This window comes from Lissotriton helveticus, chromosome 2_1 (assembly GCF_964261635.1).
Source record: "Lissotriton helveticus chromosome 2_1, aLisHel1.1, whole genome shotgun sequence".
Lineage (NCBI taxonomy): Eukaryota > Metazoa > Chordata > Amphibia > Caudata > Salamandridae > Lissotriton > Lissotriton helveticus.
In genome coordinates, this window is record NC_136059.1 from 840,203,417 (window position 1) to 840,228,242 (window position 24,826).

General features: G+C 44.2%; 1 protein-coding gene across 1 annotated transcript in view; it reads left to right on the forward strand.

The window, feature by feature from the left end:
* The window catches only part of SRFBP1 (serum response factor binding protein 1), a 271,124-nt gene that overhangs the window by 136,638 nt on the left and 109,660 nt on the right, over positions 1 to 24,826 (forward strand). Inside the window, exons 4-5 of the mRNA XM_078675562.1 lie at positions 2,578 to 2,649; positions 20,553 to 20,634. Of these exons, the coding sequence (XP_078531688.1) occupies positions 2,578 to 2,649; positions 20,553 to 20,634 (154 nt within the window). The remainder of the gene's footprint in view (positions 1 to 2,577; positions 2,650 to 20,552; positions 20,635 to 24,826) is intronic.

Consider the following 24,826-nt stretch of genomic DNA (forward strand, 5'->3'; position numbering starts at 1 on the left):
ATGAGTTCGAAATAATATGCAAGTCTGTGATCTCCATGTTACACGTTATGCCTTCTTGATGAGTCAAAACACGAAATGTGCTTTCCACACGCTCATTAAAAGACCAAACAATGAGAATCGAGGCAAGCTCTTCAAAATTTGAAAAAAGTCTAAATAACAGAGAGGAAAGTGAACGTACGCCTTACTAGGATAATGCATTGCTTTCTAAGGCTGGTGCTAACACAACCGTCGGAGTGGGTCGCTTTCTGCATTCTAGGTATTATGCTTTCTGACTATGGACTAATGGACCAACACATCTGATGGCAATGATCTGTTCACAATAAGACTGGAACCTGAAAAAATGTCCTTTATGTTAATGAAGTGAGATGGGCACGTAAATTCCCAACCAGCTTTTTTATGCATAATATGTTGGGAGTACCGGAGTAAGAAGAGTCAAACGTTACCAGTAAAACTACAGTTACGCGCTTGAGAAACATGTTTCCTTATGATGTACAGATCTCTCAAGCAAGTGCATTGTTGCAGGAGAGGTGAGGATTTGCATGATAGTAATGGCATTGTTCTAAGAGAGGTGAAAATGTTCATGATGAGAGGAACATCATTTAAAGAGATGCAGATGTGCATGAAGGGAGTGGCCTTGCTGCCAGAGGAGCGGATGTTCTTGATGGGAGTGGCATCATTTGAAGATAGACGCGGATGTGCATGATGGGAGCGGCATTACTACAAGAGGTGAAGAAATGCATGATGAGGGTCCAGTACCGCATAAGAAGGCTTGCATTAAAGAGTTGGAGTCATCTTTTGAAGGCATGATTCTAGCATTGAGAGTGGGGTGCACATGCTTAGGGTGAATATGACAGTAGAAATGTGTGTCCACATGCTGGGAGTGAATTTAGGCATTAGAGGGGTGGATGCATGTGCCGGGGTGTTCCTTAGACTGAGAGAGCATGTACTGGGTGCATTACTGCATTAGAGGGATGAGGCAAGTGCTTGGGTGGATTGTGGCATTAGCGTGATGGGTACACTTCATGTGAGCATATTAAATCTTGGTGGTGGGTAATGTGCTGTGTTGTGTGCATTGTAGCATTGGGCTAATTACGGAGTTAGGGAGGGGAAGTTGTGCACTGGAAGTATTACACCATCAGTTGTGTGTATGCACATCGAATACAGACTGCAGTATTTTGTCTTCAGCACAGTATGTATTGGCATGTATGAAGGTTACTTTGACATAGAATTCATGGAACAGAATGCAAGTAATGATGACGTTGTTGTACAACTGCTTCAACTAACAGTGCACATTGTAGATGTATACTGCTGGGTTTATAAGAAACCTCAGACCCACTCACTATTCGTATAGGAGTGCTATTTCTATTGAATGTCACTATTTTCAGGGGATAACTAACACTTTTTGTCTGTTAAACTGCCTTTCTTAGAGCCGCCCAGTCGTGTTTAGTAAAATGTCTCCCTGAATATGAATAAGTGTACTCTGGGTATAAAGAGGCAGTCGTTTCCCCACCGACCCACCCAGTCTCCATTTCTACATTGTCTAGGTTTTTGGGGAGTAATTAATGAGGCATGCACATTGATTGACCGTTGTGGCACTCCACCAATTCCAAGGGTCTTGTAACTCACAGGTCTTTGTTGCCAGGAAATGATAGAGGAAATCCTGAGTTTAAGTCACTGCTGCAGAGCTTCTACCTCTGTGACCTTTTCCTTCAAGCCCATTGAACATGTGTTGCAGTGTCTTTAAAAATACATATATTGTGCATTGTGGGTCTTTTACCTTGCTTTCTTCATGCTGTAAGACCGAAAACAATCTGATTAAAGGGTTTCTTTTTATCAGCAAAATAAATTGACACTGCAAAACGCTTTAAATTGATTTTCTTTCTAAAAATGGAAAATACTAACTTAATGGATGCTTTACTGCAAAATTAATGGAAATCATACACTGGCTTATGATACGGCTAGTACAAGGTACGTTTTTCTCACAATTTCATGAAGCAGGAACTAAGTTGCTTAATTAGGCGCATCCTAAATTATATGCAGACTACTAGAATTATGTGATTATACGACCATAGCATTTTCACATAATTATGGATTTGCAACATAATCCATCATCTGCTGCATAATTTGCAGGTTTTGACAACGTTTTTTTTCTAGCGAAGATAAATAAAAAGTTAGTATAAATCCAGCGCGCAGTGGAAGCCCCTTCCCAAAGGTTGATAGATAATTTTTATATTTGAGTGTTAAAAGTGGTACTATTGAGATGAAGTCTTTGCTAATGCAATGCTTGCTAGCATAGGAGAGAAGGAATAAATAAGGAAGTAATCCTGTCACAAAATGGGGCGCATTGTGCAACATAATTTGCCTATTCTTGCTGCTTTATTTAGTCAACGTTACAACATAATTTTCCCTCTTGTGCTACATAATGCCAGTGGCACTGTTTATGTGCTTCACTACATAAGGGAGGTACGAGAACTCTCAGTGAGTTGAAACTCCTTAATTATCTATACATGTGAATGAAGTTAGTAAAGAAGAGTAAGAATACTAAAAGATGCTCACCAAATGTTTTTTATTCAACAGGAAGTAAAGCCAGACGATGTTACCAAAACAGCTCTTCAGAAGGAAATCAACTTTGAGAAAGTTTGTAAAATGGTAATTGCATATTTTACTGCACTCGCAGAATATTTTCAAGCTTTTATCACAGTTCATACTCATTGTTTAGGATGCTTGTTAGTTCCATGGATTGAAAACAAACTCTTGATACCGATCATAGGTTTTAAAGTGGGACTTTCTAAAATAAATTATATGGAAATATTTTTGTGGTTAAAGAATATGTTCTATTTTGTTAAATCGCTGTTTGTGTTCTATTGAGCACAATGTGTCAGTTTTAAAACAAGCTGCCAAGATGTTAGAACATCACAAGTGTATTTAGTGCAAAAGTATTTTAACATTTACTTTGCTCTGAGTGCTCACTGTCCCCGAATCTGTTGGTGCTTTGAAATGGCTGCTCTGTGCTCTAATTGCTCTCTAATTATGCCCATTCCAGTGGGAGGAGAGTGCTCATTTGATTGATCAAGTAGAAATGTAGTACCTGCTTCAATGGCAAGGAATCTGGACGTATTACCTTGTAAAGCCCAGCAAGTTATTGATTACAATTTCAAATTGTGCGACAAAAGAATTTGTATTCCCTGGCCCATGTGCTTTGTGCCCCTCCTTATCTCTATCGTCAGAAGGTAGAGGAGGTGGAAGTAAAAGAGGTCATGTTGAAGCACCTGCCGCTTCGCCCGGAGAGCTGATATAAGGCTTGCTGCTGGGACAACGCCCTACAACCAGGTGATAAAATGAGGCACTGAGGTGGAACCAATGAGGAGGAGCCTGAGGTCCCCAAGGGGGAAAACGCAGCAGACGAGCAACGTGGAGGGCCCAGGCAATGCTGGGAAGCCAGGAGAATGCAACTGGAGCGCAGATCAGCAAGTCGCACTGGCAGCTACGCCAACCGCTTCCACGTCAACACTATGCTGCCATGGTGCGTCAGACGCCTAGCATACTGATGCAGCTTCAAACACATATGAGAATCTTAGTTTTGGCTGCCCTGAAGTTAAGATGATTTGTTAATTTGCATTAGTCAAATCCTCTGAGACATTCATCTAGTCTTGTGCTTGGGTTTTGCTCACATTTTCCAATTTCAGGATGCTCTTTGTCATCTGCATAGTAATAGCATATAACGTTAAAATACCTGCAGATTTTTAGTGCGGGCTGGTGTAACTTTGAAGATGAATGGAGCAGTGATTGAACTTCGATGTACACCTCCCTTAAAATTAAAAAGTCGGAAAGTGATTGGAGATACTGGGGTCATGCTTGAATTATGAATTATGCAGGAGAATATGCAGTCAAGGATGCTCTCCTTTATACACATTTATTTTACTCTCTATGGCTGTGAGGGAGTGGAGATGCTCTGTCAAACACTGAGGACATGTTCAGTAGAAGTAATGCTGCCATTCTATTCCAGTCCACTGTTTTCAAAACATCCCAAAAAGGAGACCAGGCTGCTATTCTGTACCTCTACCCGTGCAAAAACCTGCTTATCGACTGATAGCAGATTTTTCGCTTCTAGAAAGTTGACTACATACAGTCTGGCTGTATGTAGTATATCCTAAACTCTGCTATAAATATACCTGTGGCTAACGAATTGTTGAATATGTTAATTTTAGGTAGTGAAATTGCAGTCAATAACAGGGTATTCTTGAGAGGTTATGACTGACATGGGTCTAATGGAGAGCCTCCTGGTACATTGATTGGACAAGATTCACTTCCAGCGGCTTAGCTATTGCAATAAAGTGGACATCAGTGAAGTTAAAGAAATCTTCTGATAAAGGATTCATTACAGAGGTACATTCAGGGTTGTTCAATTATGAGAGAATTGTGTGGAACTCATTAATTGGGCTCTTAGAAGTGGTGATCCTGTTTGACCAGTTTTTGCTTTTCTGCTAGTAGACTTGTAGATCTTTTGAGTCTCTGGAGGTGCATTGTGTTAGGTTAGGGTCTTGATGTGTTCCAGTGACATGAATTAAAGTGCAACCAACTGTGGTTTAATTTTCTTTGTTTGTTCATTGATCCAAAGTATCTGTGTTCGTTGTTAAGGTTGTATGTAAATGTAAAAGATGACCAGCTTGGGGAATGACCGGCCTGTTGAATGCTTTTATTTAGGAGTTTTAAAGATGGTTGACATTGAGAGCACATTCAGTTGAGACATCAGTTCTGCAGTGTTGACTTTGGTTCATTGTGTGTGTTAGAGTAAGGTGTTGTGGTGGGAGTCGGTTGTGATGGGATACTTTGAATGAAAGAGATGGGGTGGTGGTTCTTTCAGGAGATGCATTGATTCCTTTTATTGTAATGGTTTCAGGAGGGACAGAAATTATATGAAAGGTGTGACCTGCTGTAAGTATGGTCCTGGAGACAAGTTGAAAAAGATTGATTATCCAAATGTATTAATATGTTTTGCTGATATGTCTGCTATGGCATAAAAGAGGGTACTTGTAAGTGCTCTATTGCTCGACTGTGGTGTGCATATTAGTTGAAAAGTATAGGGGAAGGTATGTGGGGGTGTGCATCTTGTAAGTATCTACAATCAGACAAGTGTAAGTCTTTATATTTGAAGGGTGCATCTGGCTTCAATATCCTATTGGAATTTCTTTGTGGAGTACTAATGTGTGATGCTCTCGGAACCATGATGTGATGTAAATCATTTCTGTTTTTGAGCATGTTATTGGGTCAAACATGTTTGTTTATTGTTGCCTGTTGATCAGCAAGCAGTTCAAGTGGGAAATATTGTTTTGCGAGAGAGAGAGGGAGAGAGAGGCGCAGCTAGGTGGTGATAGATGTAACAAACATAAATCGGGGTGAGGGTGTGAGATACGATGATCAGATGGGGAAGATGTGAGCTAGTTGAGTGAAAAAAGAATGTGGGTGACTGATCAGCCATCAGTATTTGCAGTGTGCTAGGCTTCAATCTCAAGAACACAGAAAGGGGGTTGGGGTCTATTTGGTAAAGTCTGGGAGATAATAAATGCTTGTCCGTTTATTTAACATTTGTTTCTGAATATTAGTGCTCACCAGCTGCTGCTGCTGTTCTCCAGGGGGGCCACATGTAAAGGTCAAGAGGGCCGCAAGCAGCCCCCGGGCCGTACTTTGAGTATCACTGGGCTAGAGTATTTGATGTAGTGGTGTGAGCACTTGTTGTTTTTACCACCACCATCACACCAGAACTACGGCGCACCATCAATGCCACCTTTGAAACCGGCATCCTTCCCGATGACTGGAAACATGGAGAAGTCCGACCCCTACTCAAGAAGCCCTCGGTAGATCCCACTGACCTCAAAAACTACTGACTACTGACCCATCTCCCTCCACCCCTTCACAGGCAAAATCCCTGAGAAGACTGTCAATGTCCAACTAACGAAATGTATTGAAGAAAACTCCATCCTCAACCCCTCCCAATCCGGCTTCTGCAGCAACCGTTCTACTCGCCGCCGCAGACGACATCCGCACCCTCCTCGATCAAGAACACACCTCAGCCCTGATCCTTCTCGATCTCTCTGCAGCCTTTGACACCGACTCTCACAGCACACTCACCACCAGACTCCACGACGCCGGCACACCGTACAGGGAAGCGCCCTCAACTGGATCCGCTCCTTCCTCCCCGGCAGAACCCAAAAACATCTACATGGACCCCCTCGCCGCCATTGTCCGACAGCACGGACTCAATATAGTAACCTACGCCGGCGACACCCAGCTCATCCTCTCCCTCACCAAGGACCCCCTCACCACTAAACTTAACTTCCAGGAAGGAATAAAAGACGTTGCATCCTGAATGAGAAGCAGCTGCCTGAACTCAGAAAAGACAGAGGTCCTCGTCCTCGGACCCTCCCCCTCTGCATGGGACAAAACCTGGTGGCCCAACGCCCTCGGCAGCCCCTCCACCCCCACGGACCACTCCCAAAACCTCTGCATCACCCAACTCGTCCCTCTCCATGAGCCGACAGGTCAACGTCGTCGCCTCCACCTGCTTCAAAACCCACTGCAACGTCCGAAAGACCTTCAAATGGATCCGTCCACCCCACCCCCCAAATCAAGGAAGGCCGTCACCCACCACTCATAGCCAGCAAACTGGACTACGGAAACGCCCTCTATGCCGGGATCAACAAGTCTCTGCTCTGCAAACTCCAGACAATACAGAACACCGCAGCCAGACTCCTCGGCATCCCTCGACCTGAACACATCTCCCAACACCTGCGTAACCTTCACTGGCTCCCCGTCGAGAGGAGAGTAACCGTCAAGATACTCACCCACACCTACAAATGCCTCCACAACACCGGACCCCAATACCTCAACGATAGAATCTCCTTCCACGTACCCAAGAGGAACCTCTGGTCCACGGCATCCCCTTGCATCCGCAGAGCAAGAACGGGTGGAAGAACCTTCTCCTACACAGCAGCTAAGACCTTGAACAAGCTCCCAATCGACATCAGATGTTGCCCCACCCTGCACATTTTCAGGAAGAACCTCAAGACATGGCTCTTCAACTGATTGGAGCTATACCCCTCCCCCCAAGCATCTTGGGACCCTCACAGGTAAGTAGCGTGCTTACAAATCCCTCCCTGATTGATTGATTGCCAAAGATGCAACAGGGAGGAGAAGTATAACACTGAGAAAGATGATACCACAAGACCTCTTTGGTTCCTTTTTTGATGCCAGGGGTTGGAGGGTGGGTGTTAGATAGATAGATAGATAGATAGAGTCTTGGGGGGTTAATGTACAGTGGGTTTGGAGGGAGTGGTGGTGATGGATAGTGAGTGAATGACGAACATCCATTTGAACGCATGCATTACGTCGCATGCGTTACGACGCAAGCGACGTGTACCACTACCCCGCGTACCATTACATTGCATGCGCATTTAAAACGCATACGCTTTTAAATCGTATGTGATGTAATGGACGCAAGGCGGACGGCACCAACGAGCACCGGGACAGAGGCGAAGGAGCACCTGGACAACGCAAGGAGAATGAGGTAAGGGGGTTTATGCTTACACTGTAGTGTGTCGGGTTTAGGGCAGAGTCTGAAGATTGTGCTTACAGTGTTGTGTTCAGGGTTTAGGGCAGTGTCTGGTGGTCTTACCGAAGGGCGTTGTGTTACGCGTAGTGTGTTAGGGCTTATGGCTTTGGGGTTAGGGAAGTGTAGGGTACTTTTTTAGGCTTAGGTTAGTGTGTGTTATGTAGGACAGTGTGTTAGGCGTACTGTCTTAGGGTTTAGGGGTTAGGGTTTAGGGAAGTGTAGGGTACTTGTTTAGGCTTTAGGGTAGTGTGTGTTTTGTAGGGGGTATTCGGGAAACGAATCGCGATTTAAAAACATGCGGGGTGTTTGTGTGCGTTGTGAATTGGTTTTGCATGCATTTGGATACGGAAGAGAAGTAATGGTTTGCATGGTGAAAGCGTACATTGTGAATGCGCATGCGATGTGAAGAAGCCGATGTAAAGGTATGCGATCTAAACATTTGCGATGTAACATCATACATCCGAGTGAACTAGTGTGATGGGGAGTTAGAGAAGGAGTTGGAAGTAAGAGGATAGGAATAGGCTGTGATAGGGGGTGGGTGTAAAATAAGGAACATGGGTAGTGGAAGACACTGTAAAAAAAAAGTGTGCATCATGATTGGGTAGATATAACTGTAAATGGTGCATGACAGGACAGCAGCTTTAAGCAGGAGTGGTGGTCCCAGGCAATACAGGTTTCAAGGAGTCAGTCAGATTCACCTTAAATGCAGTGTTAAGAAGACAGAGCAGCAACTGAATTGGGTCAGCCATTATCAACATATGTGCAGTCCCATTTATGGAGTCCTCCATATAGATGTGACACCATAGCAGATGTCTCTTCAGTGAGGTAATCCAGTGACTTGTCACTGCGGTAGTAGGTCTGAGAGGCCTACCCAGAAGCAGCTTTAGGGCAACCCAGGGAAGGACGAGACAGTACAATAGTAGTCGCTGTAGTAGTATGTCTTAGCCTACCTACAAATTGAACTATAGCAAGCACAAGACGCACTGTAGTCACCGAACAAGGGGCAGGACAGTTGCATGTCCCTAGAAACCCCTATCCAGGGCACCAGTTAGACATGGGTAACAAAGGGCTGAAGGCTGATAATTGCTGTTTGAAGTGAGGTTTAGGCATCTGCTGGACTCAATTATATGTTTGGTAGCAGACTTTTTTTGTCCCAAGAACCTACCTGGCCGTATCAGTATGAAAACGGGAAAAGGTCACAGAAAGACAACGTTTACCCAAGTGCCACTACCTGAATGCCTTAGATTAGAGTTTACACAAAAGGGTTTAGTGGGACAAGTAAGAAGACATCATGAAATGCAAGGACAACTATGGATTTTTTTTACTATTATTAGCATAGTTGGCACCTTGGTGCAGGTTCGAGACTGTCTCCATACCTGTCACTCCTCGTGGAAGGGTATACTCAGATGTGAGTCCCTTGCTCATTGCACCATCAGGATTCAAGCAAGCCGGGCCGACGATGCCTGAAATGGCAGAAACCGGTCCCTGGAAGCTTGTTTCCTTCCCAGTATAAGAATTGGCTTGGTAGTTTGGTTTGCCCTGTTCCCATCATGCACTGGGACAGGAACAGACTAATTTGCATAAAGCCAAGTTCTGAGCTGGGATGGTGCAGTGAGCTAAAAAACGGTGATGGATCAAGCCCTGATCTTTGGACTGGGTAAGAGTGGTCTGCTTAATTCAGGCACTCTGTTCATCACCACCCCCTTTTCTGAATCATTTTGTCCACCATATGCGTGGAAGGGTATACTCAGATGTGAGTCCCTTGCTCATTGCACCATCAGGATTCAAGCAAGCCGGGCCGACGACGCCTGAAATGGCAGAAACCGGTCCCCGGAAGCTTGTTTCCTTCCCAGTATAAGAATTGGCTTGGTAGTTTGGTTTGCCCTGTTCCCATCATGCACTGGGACAGAAACAGACTAATTTGCATATAGCCAAGTTCTGAGCTGGGATGGTGCAGTGAGCTAAAAAACGGTGATGGATCAAGCCCTGATCTTTGGACTGGGTAAGAGTGGTCTGCTTAATTCAGGCACTCTGTTCATCACCACCCCCTTTTCTGAATCACTCCTCACTTTCCAGGCACAAGCCTAAATGACTGCAGATCGCAAAGTGGAATGGGGAGGTGACTGTGGCGTTGGCTGGGAACATCTCATATAACTATGAAATACTAATTCAAGTTTCCTTCCACATTCCCCTAGTGCTATGTTATGGCCAGTCATGTTTTTTTATTATAGAACCTAACCTCTAGGCAAGCCGTCTTGCTGCAAATGGCCTGGTGAGTCAAATGGTTAGAAGGTTACTGTCGTAGCAAAACAAGACTGAGCAGGACTTACTCATATGGACTGACTCTCCCCCCTCCTCCACCCCCTGCAGCCTTCATAAAAGTACAATCTTTCACTTTGATTACGACTAGGAAATGCAGTTTCAGGATGGAAAAACACAAATATTTTAATAAAAAAACAAGATTGGTGTGCTGAAGGACACTGCTTCCATTGGTTTGGCAAGGACAGTAGTAAAGCTAACATTTGAAACTCGGATGTTTTTTTATTTGTTTTTATTTTAGCCCAGATGTTCTATTGTACATAGTGCCCCAGGGGTGCTGTAGACATTGGCGCCAACTTTGTGTCCCCGGGGCACTGTGGTATTTCATATGCGCTACACTTATGCTAAATGTGTGCCAGCTCCGTCCCCAGGGTGTTGAGGCATTATTTACAAAGAAGCCTAGCCCCTCTGCCTATGAGGGAGTCTTTTGTTTTTGTGTCCCCTTACAGACGCAGGCAAAGAGGCTGTCAGGAGACACACTGTGATGGAGATGGCCCAAAGTCACTGCCCCCCCCCCCAAAGGACACCCCCTTTGAGAGGAAGGAGTTACTCACTGCAGCCACCAGCAGAGGGATCTCTACCCCATTAGAAAAAGAAGCCGGTTCTCCGCCTCCATTAAAAAGTCAACTCACAATTTCAGTCAGCTGGTGCTCCTCTCACTGATGCACTGTGTGGGTTTGTGCCTGCCTTTGGAACAGTTCGTTTGTTGTGGTACGTTGCTCTAGCCCAGTTGGAACCCGGGCATCCATTTAAGGGACCACCGCAGCCGGCACAGAGTGCGCCTTGCTTTTAAAGCCCCAGATGTTCTCTGAAAAAATAAAAAGCGTTTTAGCTTTACTCCTGCACATATTGAAAGCTGATAACATACCAACATTTTAAAAGTATATTTGGCCAAGGAGTTAAGCCTTTGAATATAAAGAGAAGCAGTGATTGTATTTTGTTCTCTTTATGTAGATCTTGGCAAATGGAAAACTCAGCGGGCGACTCAGCATTGTGAAATGCTATTTTTGGCTGCCACGTAGTCGCATGTACTTGTTGCAAAGCCAAGCTCTGGGTTGTTCTTGTCACGGAAGGGTCAGTAAACTGCTTAAAGGGGATACGTCCATTCTGTAGTAAGTATGAAGTCCGGAGATCTGCAAAGACGCACTGTCATAAACTACCAATCGAGACACGTCAATTGAACTACCATTTAGAGGGCACCCAAACCTGAGGCACCCGGGCACATTTACCACAAAAAACTATCTGTGCATCATTGTTGGGAATGTAATGTTTCCCACTATGTTATTTTTAATCTAGCCACAAAAAAGACTTACACTTTTTCCGACCTTTTGATCATCACTAACTTTATTCAGTAGAGGTTTGTTCCAAACAATCTTTGCTTTACGGCTGTGAGTTGGATTCCAGAATAATCTGCCACATCTATGCTTAGCAGTGCTACGTTTACCTCCATATTAAGTTACTTGTGTTTTATTTACATGTTCTGTGTATGCTGATGGCCTCTCAAACCTCTATACTAATGCTGATCAACTCCTTGGTCTTGGCTGAGCCAGAACTATAAATGGCTGTATCGTCTGCATTAGTTGCGATGTAGCCTTCGGACTGCCCAGAACTACTACTTCCATCTACATCATCGGATGTGTTTTCTGCATCCAGTGAACAGGGCCGATTGCAAATCGTTCTTCTTGGGCACAAGCCATCCTAGCCGTGGCCTGGCGTTGAACAGCCTGTGACAAATGTGCATCTGTCATGGTACAGATGGGCTGGTGTTACAGGCCCAGTCATTTACTATGTAATTTGGCAAATCTATTTCTCCTGCATTAAACATAGACATCAGCTTATATGTAACACGGGGTGACTTTATCATTCTTTTTTGGAAAGACTGCTTCAACAGTATCCATAAACTCCAGCTCATAAAGACCCCTACTACCTCCAGGGTGGCTGCCTTACCATCTGAGCTCTTTATAACTTCGCACTTGCACTTCTTTGGGTGAGTTGTAATATTCTAAATCCTTGTATTGGTTATCATTTAATCGTGTTACTTGCTCACCACCCTTTTGGTCTTCTATACAGTCCACCTTTTTAGTCAATTTAATTTCATTAGTAAGTAGCACTAGTGCCCTGCTGATCAGACCCACTGCCATCTCACTCGTCCAAACTGGCTGAAAGAATTGTCATTGTTAGGCAAATGTATTTTTGCACAGTTAGAAAAACATGTTCATCTTACTTCTGAGTTGCATTCACAAAGTATTTAACAATAATAATATATGTAAACTGTGATTTAAGTGGGGCGGGTCCCTCCGGATCTCAGACCTAGCAATAATAAAACTCTGACTTTAAAACTGACTTCTATGTCGTTCCCTATGCACTGATTGATTTCTTGAGTTTGATATTTCGGCTTTGACTGTAGAAGCCATTAAGGTTATCCATGTCCCCGAGACAGCTTGTGTTTACCTCTCACGTTTTACTTAATTTACTTTCATATAAGTATTTGCATTTTTGAGGATGCTGTTTTTATATAGAATTTTTCATGCAGCAAATTAATCTTGCATTGTATGTACCATGTACTGCGTCGCAGGTAGATGTCTGGGTTCAGGATGCGGGTGGGGGTTTACATGGGGTCACGATTGAGATCTCTGGAGTTGAGGCTGAAGGCAGTGAGAGGATCTCACAGTGCCTGTCAGTGGGGTTTGAAGTTCAGAATACATGCTTCTTAATCTTTGGCCCTTCAGAACACACAGAGCAATAATGACATGAACCAATTGTAATTGTGATTATATGGGAGACAGTCAAAGTGTAAAGGAGGAACAACGCTTGTGAAGGATTTCAGAAAGATGTGGGGTGGAAAGGGTGCTGTTGTCTCACACAGAGGCTGCAGCGGAAATTGATGTGATGGTGACAGGAGTGATTGTCACACTGAAGACCACTACTCGTTCCTCAGGCATCATCTGTTTAATGCAGAGTATCATATTTTCAGAACTGAAATATTTTCAATTCCAGTTAGTCATGACAAGCTCATTATTGTTACTAATTTATCTGATACTACTAATCAGTATTGACAATGCGATAGGTCTGATTTGTATTAGGTGCATGTTTATTATTGTGTGATAAGTTTGGCTACAATAACAGAAGAGGCACTCAAATAAATACTAGTTAGGTGATAAACTGTGAAGGACGGTATTTTAGTTTACATGTTTTAAGCCACACACTTAATTGCATAAGCACGCCTCTGAAAAGATTCATCGTTATGCTGTTTGTCAGGGCCTCGTTATGAGCCCCCGCCTTTTTGCATCCCTCTTAAAGCTGTGTACTTGAAGAACTATCAAAGGCAAAGCACATCAGTGGATTTCCATTGTAAACACAAGCCAAACCCATTGCGCATGTTTTCTATATTTTAATTCTTAAATCTCAATGAGGACTTATTATTTGTAATGTAAATCAGCTAACTTAAAAACCACATATAGATCTATTTTTGGCATTTAGTGCAGACTGCACAAGCAGTCGGAATTTTCAACCAGTTTAAAATGCTTGGATTTCATGTGCTCAAGCAACATTTAACAGACTTGTTCGTCATAACATGCGAAGTTTAGCCAAACGTTATATCAAAATTCCTATGATATTGGGACGAATGACAGATTTTAGCTGGGATACCACGTTTCGAGTAGACCAAGGCTTAAACGAATGGCCAGATAAGCATACGTGTAGATAGTTTGGATTCCTTGCTAATTGAGCGGCTCTTTTCTTCCCAGAAGCATTAGCAGACCTCAAGTAATTCCAGGAGATAAGCTCGTGACTGAGAAATATTCCAGCGTTAATAATAGTTTTAAAAAAAATATATAAATAGCTTTTGTGCCTTAAGAGAGGAAACCAAGCAGCTTTTCTGACTGGTTTCTGTCTAAACCTGTTGAATTCGTACATTGTTTCCCTTGCCACTGATTAATAGTTGCCTCAATCTTTTAATCTTAAATATTTTTAAAAATGCGTGTGAGTTCTCAATAAAAATATTCTGAATGTGTAAATGTAATTACCCGCAATTCTAAATAAAGCAACAAAATATTACCACCTCTAAGAGAACTATCCAGATTGAATCTTTCCACATTGAGGCAGTAAACCAGTAATTCCACTTACAAAAGTGGTGCAAAGTACATCTGCCTGTTCATCTTATCTGATAGAGACCTCAAGCCGCAGATTCCTTACCTTTGAATATTCCCAGCCGTCAGACTGGATCCAGAAGACTTTTCATGAGCAGTGCCCCTGCGAGCTGGTAAATGGTGTCAGTTGGCTCAGCGTGGCGTCGTCTGTGCTGGAAGTGATGCCCGAGTCGTCTATTTAGTCGTCAATGGGCTTTTAGATCGAGGAAAACGTGCTGCAGTTTTAAAATATTCTCACCGATTCTTCTTTGGCTCCCTCCTATTACTCGAAAAGGACATAATGGGAATCAAATGCCCATTCTTGGCGCTTCAGGGGTATGACAGATTTTTCCATGCTGGGTTCACGCGTGGCTCTCCGAGAGTGGCGATCCTCTTCCGTCGCTCCTTTCCGTTAACAATCACAAAGGAAATTAGAGATCCCCAGGACGCTTCCTAGCCCGAACAGGGAGTGTGGGAGGATGTACACTTAATCTTATCTCTGCCTGTGCACCCTAGGCCGCCCTCATGACCTACCACCGTGGCTTTTTTAAACTGTTACCAACTCTCCCTGAAGGACTGACTGTGATTGGGGGTGATTTTAATGTGGTACTGGCTCCAAGCTGTGATGTCTCTGGTGTCCCATCTGCTGGACGACTTATGGGTGCCAACACCTCTCAGACTGGGCTGCCGCATTTGGTTTATGTGATATATGGAGGACATGGAACCCCCAACAGCTCCAATACACCCATACCTCTGCTGCTCACCATAATCATTCCTGCATACATCTCGGATTTATGCCTGCCCCTGATTGCTGTGCCGTCACCAAGATCCAGATCCCCTCCCAAGGCATTTCTGACCACTCTCCCCTCCTTCTCTGTCTGGGAACTCCCACAGGCGTTCTTCATCCCATATGGCGGCTTAATGCTTGGTTTCTTCATGGCCAGGCCTAAAAACGAGCAATGGGGGAGGAACTTAAGACTTACTTCCAGCTTAATTACTGCACCGTTCAGTCATCTGCCACATTACTGGTAGCCACCAAGGACACTATCTGGGGTTACATCGAAGGATACCTTAAAAAGAAGAGCTACGCCCGAGGTAAACACCTCTCCCGATTAGAGGCCCAAGCCCTTCGCATAGAAAGAGCAACAGCCACATGCGGTCAGGATGAGATATCCCTGCAGGTTGGACTCCGACGGGAGGAAATCTGTCATATTTCCTTTGAAACTGTGAAGCAAATGTGGAGAACCTCAACAGCCAGGGTTTATGGATGGGGCGATTAAAAACAGCAAACTCCTCTACTGGCTTGCTTCTCATCCCCTAGAGAACCAAATAATACCCGAAGTAATAGATGGCCAGGGCCACATTCAAGGCACCCCTACCGGTATCGTGCAGACCTTTGCCGAGTACTATCAACATCTCTATACAGCAGCTTCACCTTTGGAACCGGAGCCAGGCCTCCCCATTTTCATGCTCTAAGGGGCTCAGCCCTCGCTCCCAGCATGTCCGAAGGTGATCTAGTGTGTCTGATGCATTGTTAATAAGAGAGCATTGAAGTTCCTTGAGGTGTCGTGTGATTTGAGTGTGGCATGGTAGGTTGAGGAAGAATCTTGCTGCAGCATATTGGATAGCTTGGAGCCTGTTCATGAGCTGTTTGGTGAGTCCAGTGTAGTCAAGTCTGCTGGTTGAGTGTCTGTGTGACTGTATTCCTGGTGTTCCCTAGTAGCCACTTGAATATTGTTCACAGCATCCTCAAGATGTGAAAGCAGGTGTAGGTCATTGCGTTGACATGGACTGTCATTTCAAGGGTGTTGTCAAGGATGATTCCGAAGTTTCTGATGTGGGTGGTTTTGGTTAGTGTGGGTCCGAAGTCTGTCAGCCAACAGGTGAAGTTCCATGGCGAGGTCTTCCTTCTGAAAATCACAACTTTGATTTTGTCTGGGTTGAGGTTGCGGCAGTTGGGTCTCATCCAGGTGGATTCTTTTGAAAAGCAGATGGTGAAGTTAGTATTTGTCATGGGAGTCTTTCTCTAAAGAGAGAATCTTGATGCGTGCAATCAAATGATGTCAGCTAGTGGGGTTATGTAGATGTTGAACAAAGTCAGGCTGAGAGATGATCCTTGTGGGACACCACAGATGAGGTTCTTGGCTTCTGACATGTAGGGTGGCATGCTGACTTTCTTCATTCTTCCCCTGTGGAGGGAGCCAATCCATTTAAGAGTGTGTCCTTGGATGCCTGTCTCATGAAGTCTTTTGATCAGAGTGGAGTCAAAGGCCGCTGAGAGGTTGAGCAGGTTGAGGGCTGCTGTTTCTCCTTGGTTGAGTATCATCCTGTTGTCATCGGCTGATGATGGGTGGGCAGTCTCAGTACTGTGATTGGGTCCGAAGCCAGATCTAGTGGTGTCCAGGAGCTGGTGTAGGTCGAGGTGGTTGTCAAGTCGCTTGTTGATTGCTTTCTCCATGACCTTCGCTTGGTATGGTAGTAGGAAGTAGTTTGCTAGATGGGTGAGGTTTATTTATCTGCCCAAGGTTTACTTAGTAGTGAACCGACCGCTGAGTGTTTCCAGGTCTCTGGGAACATGATGGTGGTGATGGAAGTGTTCAGGATGTGGGCGAATCGCTTGCTGATCAGGAAGGCACCTGTTTTGTAGATGTGGTGGGGACAAGGGTCCATCAGAGTTCCCATGATGCTGGCTGTTTCTTACAGGGTGATTGTTTTCCATGTAGTCAGGGTGCTTCTAAGGTTACTTGTGGGTAAGCTGGAGGCGGCGCTGCTGGGGTTTGGTTGAAGTCCTAAATGGTTGTAGATAGTTTAAATTTTGTAGCTGAAGAATTCCGATAGGTTGTCACAAAGGTCCTTGGAGAGGATGATGCTGTTGTTGGTAGAAGTTGGTGAGGTGAAATCTTTGACGATCTGGCAGATTTATTTTCAGCTATTAGAGCTGCTTTCTATGCATTCGGCTAAGGCATTCTTCTGGGTTTCTCTGATCTGATGTTGGTAGCGTAGTAGCGCCGCTATGAAGGTGTCCTAGTCAGTTTCTTTGTAATTGAACCTCTATCTTCATTCCATCTATTTGCAGTATTGTTTGGCTGATAAGAGTGTGTCTGTGCACCAGTTAGCCTGATACTGGATTCTCTTCTGGTGGCTGTGTTTGCTGGGTGCCAGGGAGTCGGCGCAGTTTGCGAGCCACTTGCTTAGATTAGGCAGGGTCAAATATAAAAAGTCAGGATCTAAAGATATACACACTGTGAGGCACTCAGGGCATAGGAACACACATGTCTCAAGAAAGGGACATTCATGTCTCAATAGGAAGCTAGAGAAAGAAGCAGTCAGTGTTGTGTAAAACGAATTAGGGAAGCAATAGCAGGGAATTAAGTCAATATTGGAAAAGAAAGGAAGTGGTGGGAACATGAGCGGAGAGAGTTCAAATGGAAAACCGCAGTGTGTCATTCAGAGCAGGCCGAGGCCAGATGATGGAGACAGCAAGTGCATACATGGAGAAGGCCTGCAAGTTAGAGGAGAGGAGTGATTGTGAGATTGAGGAAGAAGTGTAGATTAGGGGAAGAGGATGTAATGTAAAATGTACTTATTTAAGTTGAAAGTGGAGATGCAGTCAGTTGAGATAGTTACAGACATGCACATGAGACTGATGTACAAAATAATGCTCTTGATGTGGAAATTTATGCAAGATGTAAATGTAAATATGCTATGGGATGTGTATGGTGTATAAGTAGGATAATATGTAAGCTGGGAAGCAAGGAACTGTTATAAAAATATGATCCAAGGCTGTGTGTGAGAGTTTGGTCAGTTGTATATTGCATACCGTTGAATAGTCTCTTACTTCTGAAAGAGTGCAAGATTGAGAGTAGGGTATATTTTAGGTGAGGTTCTGTAAGGAGGTGAAGCAGGCCATGAGTTGGTTAAAGAGAATTTTGATTCGTGGGAGAAAATGAACCAGGTGGGGTATGGCATGAGGAGCTTGTATGTGTGACGGAGTATGTGTAATCCTGGGATGTCGAGCATAGTTACCTAAGGGCTGGCTCCATTACAATTAGTGACTGTCTAAATTGGTGACATTTAGATTCATTGTATATGAATTTATTTTATCTGGCCATCTTGGAAAATCTTTCATGAATCTTGCATAAATCTACCCCTTGGGAACACCCATCATAAATCACAAACGTAGCGGGTAACCAGTTGATTCCTGTATATCACAGAAGGAAATCAATGATTCAGAATTTCCTTCTGAGGGGAGGGGGTTTAATTTGAGAGTGGTCTAAGGTCTGACATGTGCAGAACTGATAGTGAGCTTAATCCGATTAGAGATTTTGCTCCTTATCCTTGGCAGTTTTCTAGAATTATATTTTGTACACTTCTCGTGTCTATTGTAGCAATGCTCTGGGCCCTTTTGTTGCAGACATTGGGGTGGGGGAACTTGAGTAAGGAAAGCTTGTCAAATGAGGATAGGAAGTAGATATGACAGGGAACCATGGGCCAGGTAGTAATGGGATTGTGGCATGAGTTAGACATTTGAATAAGGCTTAACAGATGATATGCAGTAAAGAGTATATGTATTTTATAGAACTCGTAGTTTAGAAAAGAGTGTGAACAAAATGTATGTCCTCAATGGAGGAAGGAGAACAGACTATATGACATGGAGATTTGAAATTTATCGACAAATATAATCAATGTTATGCAAGAGGAAAGATTGCCTGTGACTAGTGGGCAATGGTTTATGGTAGTAAAAGGGAGGAAGAGAGTGAGTGCATATCTGAGAGAGATAGAGGGAAAAAGCAAAGTGGACATTCTACAAAATTCAGAAGTAATGTGAACAGATCTTTTAGAAAGATACTGTATCTAAAATGACAGCATGTGTGAGATAGAACTGTTGAGAGAGGATCATCTTATGCAGGTTGGGTATAATTCTATGCAAGACCGTTGTAAAGAATGTATTTGAGGTGCAGCAAAGCTTCAGCAGTGGTCCTGTGTGACAGCAGCTATTATGGAGAGGTCTGTTGTCCATGGTTACCTGGAATGTAGACATTTGTTTCACACAATTGAGGGTATTGGGTTCACATTATGATGGCTAGCTTGAAGTGAAGTCTCTTCAATAGCTGCAGGGGTACGCAAGGCCAGGGACCCATGATAAAAGTGCTATGTGGTACCCCCTTACCCACCCACAAACTCTTGCTCTCTGCAGTTCCCTTTGCCATATGACGGTTGTAAGTCTCCTTGCACAATTGTGCTTACAAAAGAACACCCACTCAACCGCTTCAGCCTTGTTCTTTAACACCAAGGAGAGTATTGCGTGCATGAGAAGGGAGAGGATACGTGTGGGGTGAGGCAGTGAAGCGTGTTGGAAAATGGTTACAGAAGTGTCATTGAAGTTGGAAAAATGGAATCAGTTCTAGATTTGCTGTGAGAAACCTGAGCTATACGAGAAAATAAGAATGTGCAAAGCGAGGAAAAATGCAGAATGCAATGAAAGATATGATTCAACTTTTCTGGAAATGAAAACTGCTTTATAGATCAAATCCAGATGATCTCAGCAGCAAACATTACTTGCTAAGCTGTTTTACTAGCTTAAGAGCTCCCTATGATTCGAAAACAAAAAATTGTAAGAAGATGAGGTATTGTATAACACACTGGCAGGGATTTCTTTGCAGGATGCTTGACAGGAATTTGTGTCATGAAGAAGCATTTTCAAAATGGTGCAAGAAGTGTTGTAATACTGGGACAGGCGCGTGTCTTCATGATTTTGGCTGGGGCACATTTCAAATATGGGTAAAGATGCAGACTTATAGAGCATTAATGAAAAATAGGATGTGTATTGGGTGGTGTGCAGCTTGTGGATGATGTGTCACAGATGGGGTGAAATATGTTTTTATTTTATTTTTTAAAGGTTTTATATAGCGCAAACTTGACCGGAAGGTATCTGAGCACTTTACATGAGCGCCAGCTACATTAGAGACGGACACATTTATTTTAGGTAGGCACTGGGAGATTAAGTGATTTGCCCAGAATCACAGGATGTTGAGTGTCTCTGCCGAACCTGACTCGAACCTGGCTCCCCAACTTTGAGGTCAATCGCTCTAGCAGTTAGGCCACATCCTTCATATGCGTTGCAGGGAGCATGTATGATTGTAGGATTTATAAGGTGTTGAATGGTCTATATGCAATAAAGGACCGGTCAAGTGCAAGATAAGTTGATTTCGATAGATTTTGGTCAAGTCATTGAAGTTCCTTGTTCACGAGCTCCAACTACTATGACTTTTTAGCAGTGCTGTTTTTTTTTTTTATTTCTGTGTACATGACTTAGAATGTCAATCTCTTCTCAAATGGTCACTAAAAACCGCATTGTATATGTATTTAAATTCAATCAGAACTTCCAGGTCTGCTTATTTAGTGAATAAAAGATTAAACGTTTGCTAAATTATATGTTATTAATTTTTCTCTTGGTTACATATCTCCGTTCATAATATTTTTGTTTTTCATTGCAGCCAGGTAGTACTGCTGAGGAGCGTGCAATTGCCAGGCTGGGAACACATCCACAATTTAAGAAAAAAATTGATGATATAAAAGGTAAAGTAGTTGATGCGATGTACATGATAAAACAAATTACATATCTTCTCCCACAAGACCTTCTACATTGTTCACACCATCACATTTCATCATTCACAATGATGAGCACAAAATAGTTCAGCCATCCCATCCTACCTTCTTCATTTGATGCTTGCTTCTTTTTATTCCTTGTTTCCGTAGTCAACTAATCCACCACCATGCCCTTCTAGATCTTTCTCTCTATCCAATCTATAAACTTTTTTCATGTGTTTTTCCACTCATTTTTCGTGTGTGTGTGTGTGTATATATATATATATATATATATATATATATATATATATATATATATATATATATATATATATATATATTACCTACTGGCGGTCGCCAGTAGGTATATATAGTTAGGATTTTTTCTCTATGGGTTTTTTGAAAATTCTATGTCTAATAACTTTGGCGTTTGTGGGCGGAATTGGCTGAAATTTTCAGGAAAATGGCACATTTTGTTTCTGAGCAGCCCCTGAAAATTTTGGGGGGGTTCGTCAAGGGGGGGCCGAGAAAAAAGGGGGGTCCCAAAACGCGTTTTTCCCATGTTAATTTCCATAGGGCGGTTGGCCTCACTTTTAGCCCGAACGGCTGAATGGATTTGCACGAAACTTGGCAAAATTGTAGGGACTGGTAGCCCGATGTGCCTTTTGTAGGTCTCAATATATGTGCTTCAGTGGATTTTGAGAAATTAATGTTCAAAAAAAGATATATATCTGTAACAGCGGACTGGGCAGCGCTCCGCTACGCGTACTTTTCGCGCAACGGAGCTTTGTGAAGCGAAGCTGATTGGTTCTCCGGCGTCTGTCAACATTCCAAACAGTCCGTAGCGGCCGCCATCTTGTCTCTCGGTAGGATCGAGAGACAAGAGGAGGCCAAAGCGAAGGGGCAAATGACCATAAGGGGGCATAGTACATTGTCGCTCACCCCCTAGGTTTGATGTGGAGGTTTTAAAAGGGCCCCGCGGGGCAAAAAAAAATAAAAATAATAATAATCGAACAGCTGAATGGATTTGCACGAAACTTGGCAAAATTGTAGGGACTGGTAGCCCGATGTGCCTTTGCTAGATCTCAATATATGTGCTCCAGTGGATTTTGAGAAATTAACGTTCAAAAAAAGGTATATATCTGTAACAGCGCACCGCTTCGCGTACTTTTCGCGTTACGGAGCTTTGCGAAGCGAAGCTGATTGGCTCTCCGGTGTCTGTAAACATTCCAAACAGTCCGTAGCGGCCGCCATCTTGTCTCTCGGTAGGATCGAACAGCTGAATGGATTTGCACGAAACTTGGCAAAATTGTAGGGACTGGTAGCCCGATGTGCCTTTGCTAGGTCTCAATATATGTGCTTCAGTGCATTTTGAGAAATTAACGTTCAGAAACAAGATATATATCTGTAACAGCGCTCCGCTTCGCGGAGATAAAATTATATGTGTATTACCTAGCTGTTGCTAACACCAGTTAGCGACGGCTAGTAGAAGATAGCGACCATCTTGGGCCCCACTTTGCATGTGAGTGATATTTATCACTAATGACATGCAAAGTGGGCATGCCAAGATGTTAGCGACTGGAAACAGTCGCTAACATCGCTATCTCCTATTATCAACTTTTGGAAATATTCGAGATAAGGGCGAATATCTCCAAAAGCTACCACCTGCCCTGAGCAGTTCTTAGCCATGTTATCCAATGGGAGGTGGATAACATGGCTAAGAGCATTAGCTCGGTAATGCATGAATATCGCTGAGTTTTCAGCGATATTAATGCATTGCGGTCGTTTTTTATCGTATTTCCGATAAACCTTGATAATAGCAAGGTTTATCTGCGATAATTTCTGACGGTAAAAAAATCGTTGCTAAGCATCGTTAGGGATAAATATCGCTTAACTTTGGTAATATGCCCCAACGTCTGTTAACGTTCGATTCGAAGGAAATCAGGAAGTGTTGAAAAACATTGTCTGCGCCATCTTGTCTTTTTTCAAATGCCACACTTTTGTCGTGCACGGCAGCCATTTTAGATGCCTTGACCAGACCCACTCTGTGCACGCTGTCGATCCTTAGCATGGCTCCCCACCCTCGCAAGCATCTCCCCCAGGCAGTGGTCACCCCCGCTCTCTGTCTTATGCATGGGTAATAAACCTCCCCCATCTGCGCTGCTGTTCCCTGAGAATCACACCCTGTGCCCGCCCGACACCTCCCTTTCGCCCTATTCACTACCGCACCCTCTGACACTCCTTTTCCTCTGTGTCCGATTGTCCAGGCTGGTCCTAGGGTATCAGCTAGCCCTGCAGATGTAGTTTATGGCCACAGCTGTAAAGAATCACCCCTCTTCAAAGGAGTTATAGTAGATCAAGGCCCACACTCGATGAGATCCGTCACAGCAGAAGCGTTGCTATTATCTGAAAACCATCCTGTATTGTGATTGGGGAGGGGACCGAGCCTGAAGCGGAAGATTCCAGGGATGACTGTTTGTACATCAAAGTTTTTACAATTATGTGTCACATTAAAAATATATAGCACTCCGACAAAGTAGTAAGATTATAAAACTTTAATAATTTATAAATATATACAAGAAAACAAAAATAGTAATAACATATAAACATTTTTAGGGAAAAACAACGAAGTAGCGGTCGGCTGTGCGAATAGTCCCAACGCAGCACAACGTCCAGATTTCCGGCGTGGGGCGTCGCGGGGGGTGGGTCATCAGTAGCAAACTGTTGTGCGAATAGTTCCAAGGCAGCAGAACGCGCCGAAATCTAAATGACACGAAAGTGATGTCTAGTAAGTTGCCACCCAGCAAATAACGGCATGGGGCGTCGCGGGGGGTGGGTCATCAGTAGCAAACTGTTGCGCGAATAGTTCCAAGGCAGCAGAACGATGGCACCAAGGTGATGTCCAGTAAGTTGCCGCACTGGTTTTGGTATCCTACAATGCTGCTCCGAATAACGGCGTGGAGCGCCCCGGGGGAGGCGGCGTGAACGGGCCTCTCCAGGTGGAGTGTCATCTGTTGTAGTGGGGCGCCCCTTTACCGTTTCAGTTGCCATTCCGTCCGTTTTTGGTCCACTGTGTCAAAAGCCGCAATTCAGCTGAGTTGCGCCCACTCTTGCGGTGCAGCGATAGGCGGCTGTCACAGGACTCTCAAAATGGCGGCAGGCTGTTTCCTTTTTGGGCCTGGTCCATTGAAATGGCCCTGGGACACCTTGGAAATCGGACGCTTGTCTGCTAGGTCTTGGACCCCATTCTCGAAAGCGTCCCCTCCGCCTTGAGAATTCATCAAAAGTTTTGGGGGCTCCGACTCCTGCAGGCTTCTGGTGGGGAGCGGCTGCCATGATTGCTCGCGGAATGACCACGACGGAGCCACGAGATGGTGGTGCTCTCATGCTGACGCCAGCTTCAGTCTGAAACATCCAGAAACAAGGTGGGGCTTTCATCGTTTGGGAAAAAAAAAAAAGTTTTCATCCTATGAAAAGTGTTGTTTTTAGGTCACATGATCAAGCCTTCCATCATTAGGAAACCAAAAGTAAAATGAACCAATGAAAAGTTTTATAAACAAGTCACATGACCTGTTATGCGGCATAGGGTGTAAAATGCGGAGAAAATACGTTGGCACGTGAGGCGGCGTCAGTAGCGGACCGATGTGCGAATAGGCCGAAGGCAACACAACGCGCCAAGATCCGGATGGCACCGAGGTGGTGTCCAGCAAGTTGCAGCACTGGTGTGGCCATCCTACAATGCTGAAAGTCGGCGTGGGGCGCCCCGTTGGCCTGTGAGTTTGCGTCAGTAGCGGACCGATGTGCGAATAGGCCGAAGGCAGCACAACGCGCCAAGATCCGGATGGCACCGAGGTGGTGTCTAGTAAGTTGCCGCACTGGTGTGGCTATCCAACAATGCTGAAAGTCGGCGTGGGGCGCCCCGTTGGCCTGTGAGTTTGCGTCAGTAGCGGACCGATGTGCGAATAGGCGGAAGGCAGCACAACGCGCCAAGATCCGGATGGCACCGAGGTGGTGTCTAGTAAGTTGCCGCACTGGTGTGGCCATCCAACAATGCTGAAAGTCGGCGTGGGGCGCCCCGTTGGCCTGTGAGTTTGCGTCAGTAGCGGACCGATGTGCGAATAGGCCGAAGGCAGCACAACGCGCCAAGATCCGGATGGCACCGAGGTGGTGTCTAGTAAGTTGC